The 12,090-nt window shown below is 47.7% G+C and overlaps 1 protein-coding gene across 2 annotated transcripts in view; it reads left to right on the top strand.

The window, feature by feature from the left end:
- The first annotated feature begins 516 nt into the window (after nucleotides 1–516).
- VSTM2B (V-set and transmembrane domain containing 2B) overlaps nucleotides 517–12,090 on the top strand; it is a 51,232-nt gene continuing 39,658 nt past the window's right edge. Inside the window, exons 1-5 of one of the 2 annotated variants that reach the window (XM_051979775.1) lie at nucleotides 517–1,201; nucleotides 1,765–2,611; nucleotides 3,632–3,816; nucleotides 5,217–5,246; nucleotides 6,917–7,427. In XM_051979775.1, coding sequence (XP_051835735.1) covers nucleotides 2,539–2,611; nucleotides 3,632–3,816; nucleotides 5,217–5,246; nucleotides 6,917–7,427 — 799 coding nt within the window. In that variant the 5' untranslated portion in view covers nucleotides 517–1,201; nucleotides 1,765–2,538. Of the gene's footprint in view, nucleotides 1,202–1,239; nucleotides 1,390–1,764; nucleotides 2,612–3,631; nucleotides 3,817–5,216; nucleotides 5,247–6,916; nucleotides 7,428–12,090 lie in introns of those variants that run through there. The other variant, XM_051979776.1, reaches the window with a different exon arrangement.

The raw sequence follows: 12,090 nt of genomic DNA, 5'->3' as shown, positions 1-12,090 counted from the left end.
CTCTGGCAAGGGCTTGCCAAATGTCGACTTTCCTTCTAAGAACTTGGTAAAGGTGATTCAATATCGACTCCATCTAACCAATTCAACTCAGTCCAGCAAGCAGTCATTAATTACCTTTCATGTGCAAGGATAGCATTATGTTAGGATGTAAGCATAGGGAAAGAAAAAAACAGCACACACACAAAATTATTCCTGCCCTCAAAGTGCTTATATTCTACTGGATTTCTGTGAATTTATTCAAACATTTATAAAATACCTGCTATGTGGAGGACGCCGGTGACAAGAAGCTAGAAATGATCATGCAAAGAAAGAGCACTCGATGGTAAAGATAAAGGAGGAAAAGGCCCTACACCTGCGGAGTTATTGAGAACAACTCAAAGGAGCCCAGTGTGTTCTTGCTCCTTGGTTTCCTCAGTCTCCAAGCTTTTTATTTATTTGACAGAGAGTGGAAACAGGTGTACTTCTGGCCCCCAAGTTCAGTTATCTGGGCTGTAACTGATTAGGGTGTTCAAATGGAAATCTCCAAAGAGGAGTAGCTATCTGTGGGTGGGGTTCTTGGGAGGAGGAAGAGGAGAGGGCCAAAGGCTGCGAACAAGGTCAGTAATGGACCTGAAGGAAGTGATTCCCATTCCCCCTCTTTAGGATCCCCCTTTGGTGCACTGTGGATTCGAGGAGCTAAAAGGAGGAATGGGACTTAAGATGGAATAAGAAACCAGCCTTGACTCCTAACCCTCCCGGAAATGTTCTCAAGCTTAAATCAACTAGTTTAACTCCACATTGTCCTTGCCATCCTCGTTCTCTCTGTGACCCCTCCTCTTCTCGCTTTTTCTTTTCCCTCCCTTCCGCCTTTCCCTCCCTCCCTCCTGGCCTCCCCACTTCTCCTGCGCCTCCTCCTCCTCCCATCTCCCACGGTCATAGCTCCCTCTCTCCAACAGAGGCACCTGCTCCGAGCTCACTTCTCCTCAGTGATCACTGCGGACTTCTGGTGCCCGCTCAGCTCTTAGAGACCTGGTCTTCCCCTTTGGTTCCCAGCGCCAACCGCCCTCGGCTTCGGGGTGCACCCGCACACCCCCATGGTCCCAATGCTTCCTGCGCGCCATCCCTCCTCCATCTCCTAGCTGTCTTTTTCTAACTGGTCTCTTGTTCTAGCCATGGACTGGGGTTTGATCACTGCTTGGGTCAGCCTGCTTAAGAAACCGAGGTAAGAAGTTGGGAGCTGGGAAGCTAGGGGAAAGAGGGAAGGGAGGGGCTGCGGAAGAAAGAGGGACGCTTCCCCCTAGACGTCACCAGGAATGTCCCGAGGGTGTTGGGCAGAATTTTAAGGCAATTTGGAACGGGGTGTCGGAGAGAAAGTGCCCACCCTGTGGGAAGTGGTCTGCCCGACAGCGGGTGAGGGCGCGGCGCTGAGCAGCGGGGCGCTTTTGGCGCAATGTGTTAGTGGGGTGGGGGAGCTCTAGACCAAGGAAAAGGCCCCCAAATATGAAACAGAAGGCAGGACATCCTTTGGGATGCAGGGGGCGGTCCTTTTTGCACTAGAGATCTGGATGCACTGCGCTGGCTGGGAGTGGGGGGTGGGGGGGTGGGGGGAGGGAGAAAGGAGAGCTTGAAGTCTGGGGTGGGGGGTGAAAATCACGTCTGACGGAGCCAATCCCAGGCGCAGAGTAGGAAGGGATACTCGAGCCCCAACAGTGACCACTTTATCTCCCTCTTCTTTGGCTTCTCCGGACCGGCTATCACCAAAAACGCGTTACGCTTGGACGTCAGATTTCCGTTCTGAGACTGAGCAGTGTTGGCTGGCGGAGTCACGAAAGAGGCTAGGGGGGGCGGCGGCGGGCAGAAAAAAAGCGAGAGGAGAAAAAGACCAAAAAAAAGGAGAGAAAGAGAAGGCAAAGAGCCCGGCTCTTGAGTGGCTCCCTAGTGTCAGTGGTTCCTAGCGCATCCTGCAGGGTAGCCCCTCGGCCGGAGTTCATAACGCTAAGCCTGAGACCCCCGCGCTGCTGCCGATTTACCCCTCCTCCTCCCGGCTAGTCCGAGCCGAGAGGCATTGGGGGATGGGTCCTGGCGCGGTGCCCGGGACCCCTGCCTCGCTGGCGGATACTGAATCGCGGATCTTCCGGAGCCGAGTGAAACCCGCTTCCCCATCTGACTAACTCGCTTTGGGGATCGAGCTACGGAAACAGACAGAAGGACAGACAGGCGGGCGGACAGACGGACCGGCACTGGCAGCGCACCGGCGCGCACACACACCCTCGGGCGACCGGCGCCTCCCATCCTGTGGAATTTATTCTTCCTCCCATCCTAGCGCACCAGCCCCTCCCCCGTGCTTCGTCCTCTCTCCCGCTCTCCTGAAAATAAAACCGAAGGGGTTGATTGGTGGCTTTAGGTGGCGGCGGGGAGGGGAGGACAAGCCTCCTTCTCCCAAGCTGGACCAGGGTCCGAGCTGGTCGGGGGGCCATGGATTTGGAGATGTCCTAGCCGCGCCCGGCGCCCACATCCGCTTGTCCCCTCGGCCCGCTCTCCAAACTCTCCCCACGTGAAATGGAACAGCGGGGACCGATCAGCGCCCTCCGATACCTGCTGCTGCATGCCCCGCTGCTCCTCATAGCCAACGGTGAGTCCCAAACTTTCCATGATTCGGCCTGGGGGAGGGGGCACAGAAAACCGGGTTTCGAAGGGCAATTTTGAAGATTCCCCACCCATCCCTTTCAGAAACCTAAGGTAGAAATGTGCCGGGGAGCAACCCGCCTAGACACACACTGTTCAGGGTAAGAATAAGAACCTGAAACTGCGAAGGGACTGAGCACTTCTTAAAGGCAGCTTTTACGTCCTTACATAAAAATAGTGCAATCGCCGATGGGCTCCATCAACCAAAATCTGTTTTCACAGCCGCTCAATCCCTTCAGCTCCGGTTGGTTCTGAGAGCAGAAGCCGGGAGCTTAAGGTGCCCCGTACCTTATAGGCTGCCAGGCTCTGTGCTAACAGAGAGGAAGAGATTTCAGTTCTTGGGGAAGGGTGGGGAGGGGTCTGGTGCAGCGTATGAGGGGCTGTAGGGATCTTCCGCTGATGATCTGGGGCTGGCAAGTGAGGTGAAACTAGGGGGAGGGGGGAAGGGAGCGGAACGCAGTTGCAGATAAGGGCAGCAGAGAGGTTTTGCAGAGGAAAGACGGGGCGGGGGGGGGGGGGGGGGCAGACATGGCTCCAGTTAAACCTCGGACGGATGCCAAAGACCCAAGATACTCCCTCTACTCAATTCTGGCCCCCTTTACAGATCCTCTAAGATCCACGAAGAGAATAATGACTGTGTCCACGTTTCCTTGCAAAGTGTTCCTCTAGAGATGCATGACTAAACTTTGCTCCCGGATTCCTTTCTCAGAATAGTGCTGTAATAGGAGCCCAAGGCCAAACTGTAAGAGGGGGCCCTGGTTTCTTTACCTTCTCTTTTCCCAAAGCTAGCCACCCGAACCTGCACCCGACTTCTTAAGAGTATCTTCTTGGAAATGGTTAGCTCTGGCTAGTGCCGACATGGGCTAGTTTGGATGCATCTCTCCCTCTATCCAATTCGAACCCAGATTTCTCAGCGGCCCTCAGCTCAGCCAACCCCAATCTGTCACTTCTGTCTTTTCCCTCTTAGCTACATTCACCGAAGTCCCCAAAGATGTGACTGTTAGGGAGGGAGAAGATATTGAGATGCCCTGTGCTTTCCGGGCGAGTGGATCAACCTCCTACTCGCTGGAGATCCAGTGGTGGTATCTTAAAGACCCGCCCCGGGAGCTGGCCCACGAATTAGCGCTCAGTGCCCCTGGCAGCAGAAACAAGGTAAAAGAATCAAGCCCCTTCCGAACGCCCCGCGGGGAAGAGGGTGGGGACACTAGAAGGGTGGGGGAGGGAACAAAATCAACCCTTTACCCCGCTGCTATCAATCCAACAAAAGCAAGAGTAAAATCCCCACTTCTTGCTGTGTATTAAGAAGGGATGGCCACTGTCAGCCGGCCAATGTAAGTGAAGGAGTTGTTTGATGGTGAAGTCGTAACCACCCCCTTTACCCTCCGTGACTCCTTTCCATCACTTCATACTCCACTTCCCAGACCACCCTCTCCCTAAAAAAGATTCCCAAGAGCAGTATTCCGTCCTTTTTCAAGCATTCGAAGTGCAGAGGCCCTGCCCTGCCTGGTTACTACATAAAGGAATAAACCTGAAGCTTTTCTGTTATGGATATCCAAGGATCAATAAGCGTGACTGCATTTGTGAAGGTTTTATGTGTGCAAAACATATTACATATATTATCACACTACTCAGTGAAAAAATACAGAATCTGCCCGATTCTGATCCCAACCAAGGAATGGAGTATAGAACTAGAGCAATTTTAAGCTGAACCTCTCCACCACCCAGAATAGGCCCAACCTTGAAACTGAAATTTATCTCACAAATAACCAATGTTTTTCCTTACCTCCCACCAGAAAAGACCCACTAAAAGATAAGGCCTTCCCCAATTCTTCCTCCCCCAACCTTTTTTTCCCCCCAACCTTCTTAGACTGGAGTTCAGTCCCCTGGCTCTGTGAGTCTTGTCACCAGGATTGTGGAAATGTTCAATGTTCTCCCCAGATACAACTACCCCCATCTAGCTGATAATCCTTTAAATTAAAGCCACCAATGTATTGGGGGTGGAGAGGCAGAAGAAAAATATGCAAGGGAATTGATCCATCTTCATAGTTGCAATTGGAAATGCAAAGGCATTCTTTAGTTGGCACCTCCCTCCAGTTCCTACATCAATTCCCCTTAAAACCTTTTTTGAGGAGGAACCTGGTTCAGCTTTTACATATACAACCCTGGGGCCTGAATTAATGTCCCCTTCTCCTGCTTCCCCATACTCCAACCTTAAGGCTTCTGCAGCATTGCTGTTTCGAGTTCCTCTTTCATCTCCGTCCAGCTGGGGGGTAGCAGCTTCCAGTGGAATCCTGCTTACAAGGGTAGGAACCTAGGTACACTGAAGTCACATCTGCCCTTGGAAATCTGCTACATGGCCCATGCAGAAGTCCCTTTCTATACTCAGCATACACAACAATTAGATTTTGCCTCAGGTCCCCAAAATCTTTAGTTTGAGAAATTGCTCTGAAGGGAGTGAAACAGCTGGGATGAGGATCTCCTTTAACCTGAGAGATGCTATTCTATAAACTAAAAAAACTGTAGCCTAACATCTCTCCCTCTTTGCATTTTAGGTAACAAATAAGGATGCAACCAAAATCAGCGTAAGTGTAGAGCAACAGCTATGGTGTGTGGGGGACCCCTCTTGGTGGATTTTCTTCCCACAGTTAACATTCTTTCACCTTAGCCTATTTCACCAGTAGAGCAAACTGCTTTCATGCCACTCTTGTAATTTTGCATTTTTCTGCTGCTTCCAAGTGTCAAGCCTCCATCTGCTATTATTTGTTCCAGTCAAGTTTCATTTTTTGTAAATCAAGAGAACATGGCATTCGTCTCCACTCCCTGATTTGCTCTCACCTGTAAAAACCCTTCATGCCAGATCATGTGCTAAATGCTATTCATTTTGCTATCCTACTTCTTGGCCTTTATTTTCTCCCAGCAAATGTCAAAACCCTACTATTTGCAACCACTTGTGTGCTCAGGTCATTTGCCTTCCTTTCCCAGAATATTTTGTCAATTCTCAGAAGAATTGTTCTCTTCTGTGCTGCTAAACAGCTTTTTTTTTTTTTTTAAACCACATCATTTTAATGTGTCTATAGAAAACAATACAGTTTGGTAGTTTTGTGTTTGATCAATGTTTGAGGAAACACATGAGCCTGAGAGAGGCTATAGATCTGGAATATATTGTTGCAAGAGAGGAGATGGAATCATTGTATTGTTTGGAGGTAGTATCATTCATTGAGTGAAGGGGGCAGAGCATATTCTACTAAAGGCTTAAGGAGTAGAAAGACTTGCTTTGTAGTAATATGAAAATTTGGAAAATTAGATAATTTGTGAGTGTTAGAATGTTGGGGGTACACTAGCTGTAATATCTGATTTCTCCTTGGGGACTGTGGAATATTGAGATCTTAAGACAAGCAGTTACTTCTCTTCAAATGACATCATTTTCCTGTGGAACTATATCTAAGAGGTGAAAGGGCCTAGGATCAGACAGTTTTGAACTTTGAAAGAGCATTAACTAGTGATAAGGTGAGGGAACAGATACATAATTTAGCTCACAAAAATACACCAGGAAAACTGCAGCCTTTTCTGAAAATACAGTGAAGGCTAATGTCAAAGAAGAAGAGAAGCTAATATGAGGAGAGTGAAGGGATTGATTCTAAGCAGACACAAGAAAATTAAGGAATAATAGGCTGGTTTTGTTCTATGGGGTGGGATATGTGATGTGAGACTGAAGAAGTACTGTAGGAAGACTAAGCAAGAGAGGATCTGCAAGGATGCTGACAACAGAAATCGGGAAAAGATATAAAAGAAATATTCAGAAGTGGGGAGAGGGAGTAATAATACAAAAGGGATAGTTGCAGGGGGGATATAGAGAAAGAAGACGCTGCCCAAGGGCTATGCAGGAGAGCTATCTGGGTACCAAAGAAGGGAAGGGGCACCATAGAGCTGACACAAATAAGAGATGCACGGACAAGTGCCGGAGGCCTGTGCCTGAGAAGCTAGATAGGGATCAGTGAAAGCAGTAAGGGATGGGAGAAAGGCAGGAGGCTAACGCATGAAGTGGGCGCTGGGGTTGGTTTGAGGGGGACAAATGTGGATCGGGTCTAGAGAGAACTCAGTGCGGGGTGGGTAAGCGGGTGGGCGGAGTCTCGAGGGAAGGGTTGGGGTTCGGGCGTGTGCCCACTAACGAGGTGGTACACTGGGGTCGCGGGCTCGGCGTGTGAGGAGACAGCCTCTAACCCCGGGGCCCGCGGTGTCGCCTTTCTTGCAGACCGTGCGGGTACAGGGCAATGACATCTCGCACCGGCTGCGGCTGTCGGCCGTGCGGCGGCAGGACGAAGGCGTCTATGAATGCCGGGTGTCGGACTACAGCGACGACGAAACGCAGGAGCACAAGGCCCATGCGCTGCTGCGGGTGCTGTCGCGCTTCGCGCCGCCGGACATGCAGGCCGCCGAGGCCGTCTCTCACATCCAGAGCAGCGGCCCGCGTCGCCATGGGGCTGCCGGCCGAGCCACTTCCGAGCCTGGTCGAGACAAGCGGCCCCCGGAGGGAGCCGGGGCCACCAATGCCGAGGCCGCCGCCGCCCCAGCCGCCGCCGCCGCAGCAGCAGCGGGCGCAGCAGCTGCAGGAGCAGCAGCGGGAACCGGGAGCGAGGCTGCCGCGGCCTCCGCAGCCAGTGCCGCCGCCACAACCGCAGCTGCAGCCGCCGCGGCCACCGCCGCCTCCTCTGCCTCTCCTCCACCTGGCAGGGCGGTCATCCTCCGCCAGAGGCATGGCTCGGGTGAGTCAGCCTGATCCCCCGCCGGGCGCGGTCACGGTCATGGTCACGGTCACGGTCACTCAGCCCGTCTAGTTCAGTGGCTAGGACTGTCAGTTACAGAGCGCGTAGGCGCCTGCGCGGTGGGTGGGAGAAAGTGGGAAGGGACCAAGGGGGCGGGACGCGTGCATAGAACCCCAGCCAGCGCGGAGCGGAGGGGAGCGGAGCCACCTGCTAGCAACCCGGGCCGCTTAGTCCCCACAAACGCCTCAAGGTGTGCTAGGGATACCCTTAAATCCTTGGCGGGGGGGCGATGAACGTCCCCACGCATACACACCCACACACTATTCACACTCTGTCCCGTGCTTACTCGAATATGCTTTTATTCTCGTTTTTACTTACATCCACATTTCCACACTTTCATCTGCTTTTCTTTGTGTATTTATGCTTCCCTTTTCCCTCCCATTTCTCCCCAACGTCCTTTTCCTCCTTTACTTACTGTCTTCTGCTCTTTTCTCTTGGATCTCTTCCCTCCCTTTGAATGGTTTTGCAACTTGTATTCTTCCTGGTTTTATGTTTTGGCGATCAGTTAAGAATCTTCCTTCGGGATAAACCAGCTCGTCTGAGTGGTTGTATTTGGCTCCTGCTCCGTGGTCCCTTTGGGACTGAGGGAGGTGGGAAAAGGGATCGAGAGAAACGGGAATTCAGTGTTGCGCCTTGTCGTTTATCTGGAACTGGAAGGGATGGGGATTGCTTTCTTGTTGGCATCTGTCGGGGGCTTTGCTGCGTTTGGATACAAAGTGATTAGGACAGAAGAGATTCAACAAAGATAAGAGACCTTTGGCACCCAGAAGTGGGAACGTTGCTTCTGTGCTTAGGAACTATATTATGCAGGCACCGAAGAGAAGGGTCCATTAAAAACAGACTTTCAAGTTCGGGCAACCGTTTAGACTACCTCCTTCCAGCCCCCACTACCATTTCCTTTACTGTCTGCCAATTCTACAATTCTGACACTAACCCATTCCTCCCCTATGAGTTTGCACTTTAGTGAATTGAAACAGAGTTGTTTTATTCGTGCTTCTTGAGGTTATTGGGTTCGTTATTATTCAACAGAGAAGCCAGTTTCTGCAGGCAAGGAATTTGGTAGTATTGGATAGGGACAACTAGCCCTGGGCCTGGGTCTCCCTTCTGCAACTTAATTATAAATCTCTTGTTAATCTAACAACAGTCCTGGCATTCATTGGATCAGAGCCCTTTGAGTAGAAGCTTTAGCTCTTTGTGGGGGCAGGTAGAAAATGCAAGATTCTCCAAAATGTTTCTCACCCACCACTTGCTGACCTGGGTAAGGCTGCCTAAGTCTTTTTCAGACTTCCATGGCATGAACCCAGTTCTACAGCTCACAATCTTTGTGACCTTGGGAAGTTACTTTTTCTACTATGGATTTACTCTGCAAAATGAGGCTATCTTTGCTTAAATCATCTATAAGTTTCTTTCTGGCTCTAAGACTTGTGATTTAGATTAATTCTGAAATTAAATAATTATTAATTAATCCCTCCTTTTCACTCCACTCTCTGCTACAAAGTTTTGTTTGAAGAAGAGGGAGGGGGGGATGTGACACCCAGAGAGTTGTTGCTGCTGCTGTTTTATTTTGAGGTAACAAAGAGGAAGGGAGTAGATGTTGAAGAAGGAGCTAAGAACCCAGGCAGAAGGGAAGGTGCAGATGTATTTTAACAACCAACAAAAAAGGATGCAATCAACGTGTCTGATTCCAACCTATCATCTCTAATTAAAGTTCAAGTACTTAGTGTAATAAGGATGTTGCAGGTTCTCCTGATAATGCAAGGAAGCCTGTTTGGGAAACCACTTCAAGACACCTAGAAGAAAAGCAGGAACACAGTTGCCAGCTGGGGATTCTAAGCCTTCTTTTTCCAGGCTGACTGTGTACTAGTCTTACTGCCTGTGCCAAGGAATATTCTGGCTTTTGGATACCATATTTAGAACAAACTTGAGACTCAAACTGTGCTTTTCAAAAGTTCAATTTGTGCTTTCCTATAAAACAAAACAAAACAACTCTGTCTTTTGAACTGCAAAATGTGTATAATGCCTAGTATTAGGCTCTGTTTCCCAAGGGTAACTTCAGCTTTCATTGTCATCACTCCCTTCTTGCCAAGAAAACAGTGCATTGCTCAGAAATTCCTTGGGTCAGGAAAAGATGGGTAAGGCTCCAGCCAAATCTCCACAAGCATCTTTTCCACTTTGCCCAGTGTTTCAGTCGAAATGTAATTTGAAGGGCATTTTTTAAAACTTCCCACTGAGTTTACTTAGGCAATTTGATGGGAAGAATACAAAAATAAAGAACCTGCTTAGGAGATCTGGGTTCTAGCCCAGCCCTCCCACTCAACTTAGCTAGATCATATTTGAAAGTTATTGAACCTTTCTAGGCCTCATGGTCTTCATCTACAAATTGGAGATAATGATACCTACTCAACCAATCTTGCTAGGTTATTGTGAAGATTAAATGAGAGGGAATGAAAAAAAGAAAGAGGGATTAATTAAATATTTACTGTGTGCCAAACACTGTTCTAAGTGCTTTACAAATATTTCACTTGATCCCTTACAACAACTCCCAGGAGTTAGATGTTATCATTATCCTCATTTTACCTTTGAGGAAACTCAATAGATGAAGATTAAATGACTTGCCCAGGGTGACACAGGTAGTGTCTAAGGATCAAATTTGAATTTGGATCTTCTGGACTTCAGCTCTGTGTTCTACTTACTATGTCTCCTAGCCCTGTTGGCTAGGAAAGTGCCTTGAGAAGGACAAGCAAAGGAGATCTTAATTTGTACATTCACTACCTCTTGGTGGGACTGGGTTTACTCAAGCCATAAAGGGGTTTAAGTTACTGAAGTTTCCCAGCCAATGATTTCAATCTTTGATTCATTGTGATTAGTCTGATTACCTGCAGCCCCAATTTTTTTTTTTGAGAGAAGTAGTGGTTGGGTAGTTACATAGATAGTTTGAGGAGGGAAGATGATAAAATTGTGCTTTGATGGCTTGAATGGCAGATAGCTAGGTAGAGACTGAACACATACCTCAGCAACTTATCATGTATAGTAAAACAAATAAAAGACTTGTCTGTTCAATAAGCCTGTATAGAATACCTTATTTTGTACCTGGCCTTGGGCTATAGAACTTTCATTGTATGGAAAAGAAGAAATGGTCCTGAGGGCCATTTGTGGGACTCACAGACTAGCTGAGGAGACAAGATACATTCACTTGATAAGATGTCACAGGGCTGGCTTTATGTGATGTGACAGATGTGTTACTAGTTCATGATAATACAGTAAGTTCAGGAGAGACTAAAATGCTTAAGGAGAAAAAAAAATGGAGAAGATGGGACTTGAATTGGATATTAGTGGCTGAATTTAACAAGGAAAAGATCAAGGAGAAGGAAAGGTAGTTTAAGCACAGATGTGGGAATAGATCTACAATCAGAAAGGTTCCAGTTCTGTCTCTGCTGCTTACTACCTGTGTAACTCAGCCATATCACTTTCCCCATCAGGGCAGGAGTGTCATCATTTATAAAATGAGAGATTTGAAATATTTGATCTCTGAAGTCCCTTCTGATCATTGAGGTATATAGTAAGTGTGTTCTGGGAACAAAGAGATCAGTTTTGGGGAAGAGAAGGTTTGTATTGAGGAATAATAGAACATAGAGACAGAGGAATATGTTGGGGTCAGATTGTGGAAGGCTTTGAATGTCCAGTTAAGGAGTTTGTGCTTTTTTCTATGGCCACTGGGGAGCTACTAAAAGTTTTGAGCACAAGATATATATATATATATAATATATATATATATATATATATATATATATATATATATGATACAAGTGTTTTAGAAAGATAGATTTGGCAAAAGCTGAGAAACAATGCCTGATAAGGACAAAGATACAGATTTTTATTTCTTCCTAGACTAGAATAGTCTTCCATTTCCTCTATCCCTAATTAATAATCACTGAGATAAGGGACACTGGTGATAAATGGGACAGGGACGAGAATATGGTTGTTTTAATGTAACCATCCCCATTGCTACAAGCACAACTCGGGGTCCATTGATTGTGAAATGGAATATTATCTTTCTATTTGAAATGTAGCAGGTTATAGGAACTATCTAAAAGCTTATTGGTGAAATTGAAAACAATTGACCTGGATATCAATGGGCATGGCATCCTTCATACTGAATAGCTTTTCTACTAAAAGACTGCTCCCAAGAGAGCTTCTTAAATGCTCCAGTGAGGGCAGGATCCTCAGAATGAGCCTATCAGTACTTTCCTTTTCCAAAGTGCTCCAGCACCAGTGATTAAGGAAATGAGCCAGGGCCATATCCAACCTGGCCTTGGAATCATTGTCTAAAGAATTCATGTCATTAGACCCAGAATCGAAGGCAACAGTCAATCACATAAGCACTACCTATGTGTGTGTCTCTAAGGGCCTCTCCAAGGATCCAAGTCAGTACTCTTATTTGGGTTCTCTAACCTTGTGAAGGCTTATATAAATCAATATGAAGAGAAAATAAATCTACTAGATCATGTCCGCTGTCTCTGTTGAGGAGCTACAGTGGTTTATGCACATTCAGTGCTGGATTTGAATCTTGTGTCTACCATTTACTACTTGTATGTTCTAGGCA

The sequence above is a fragment of the Antechinus flavipes genome, chromosome 2 (assembly GCF_016432865.1).
Source record: "Antechinus flavipes isolate AdamAnt ecotype Samford, QLD, Australia chromosome 2, AdamAnt_v2, whole genome shotgun sequence".
Taxonomy (NCBI): domain Eukaryota; kingdom Metazoa; phylum Chordata; class Mammalia; order Dasyuromorphia; family Dasyuridae; genus Antechinus; species Antechinus flavipes.
This window is presented reverse-complemented; position numbering and strand designations above follow the sequence as displayed.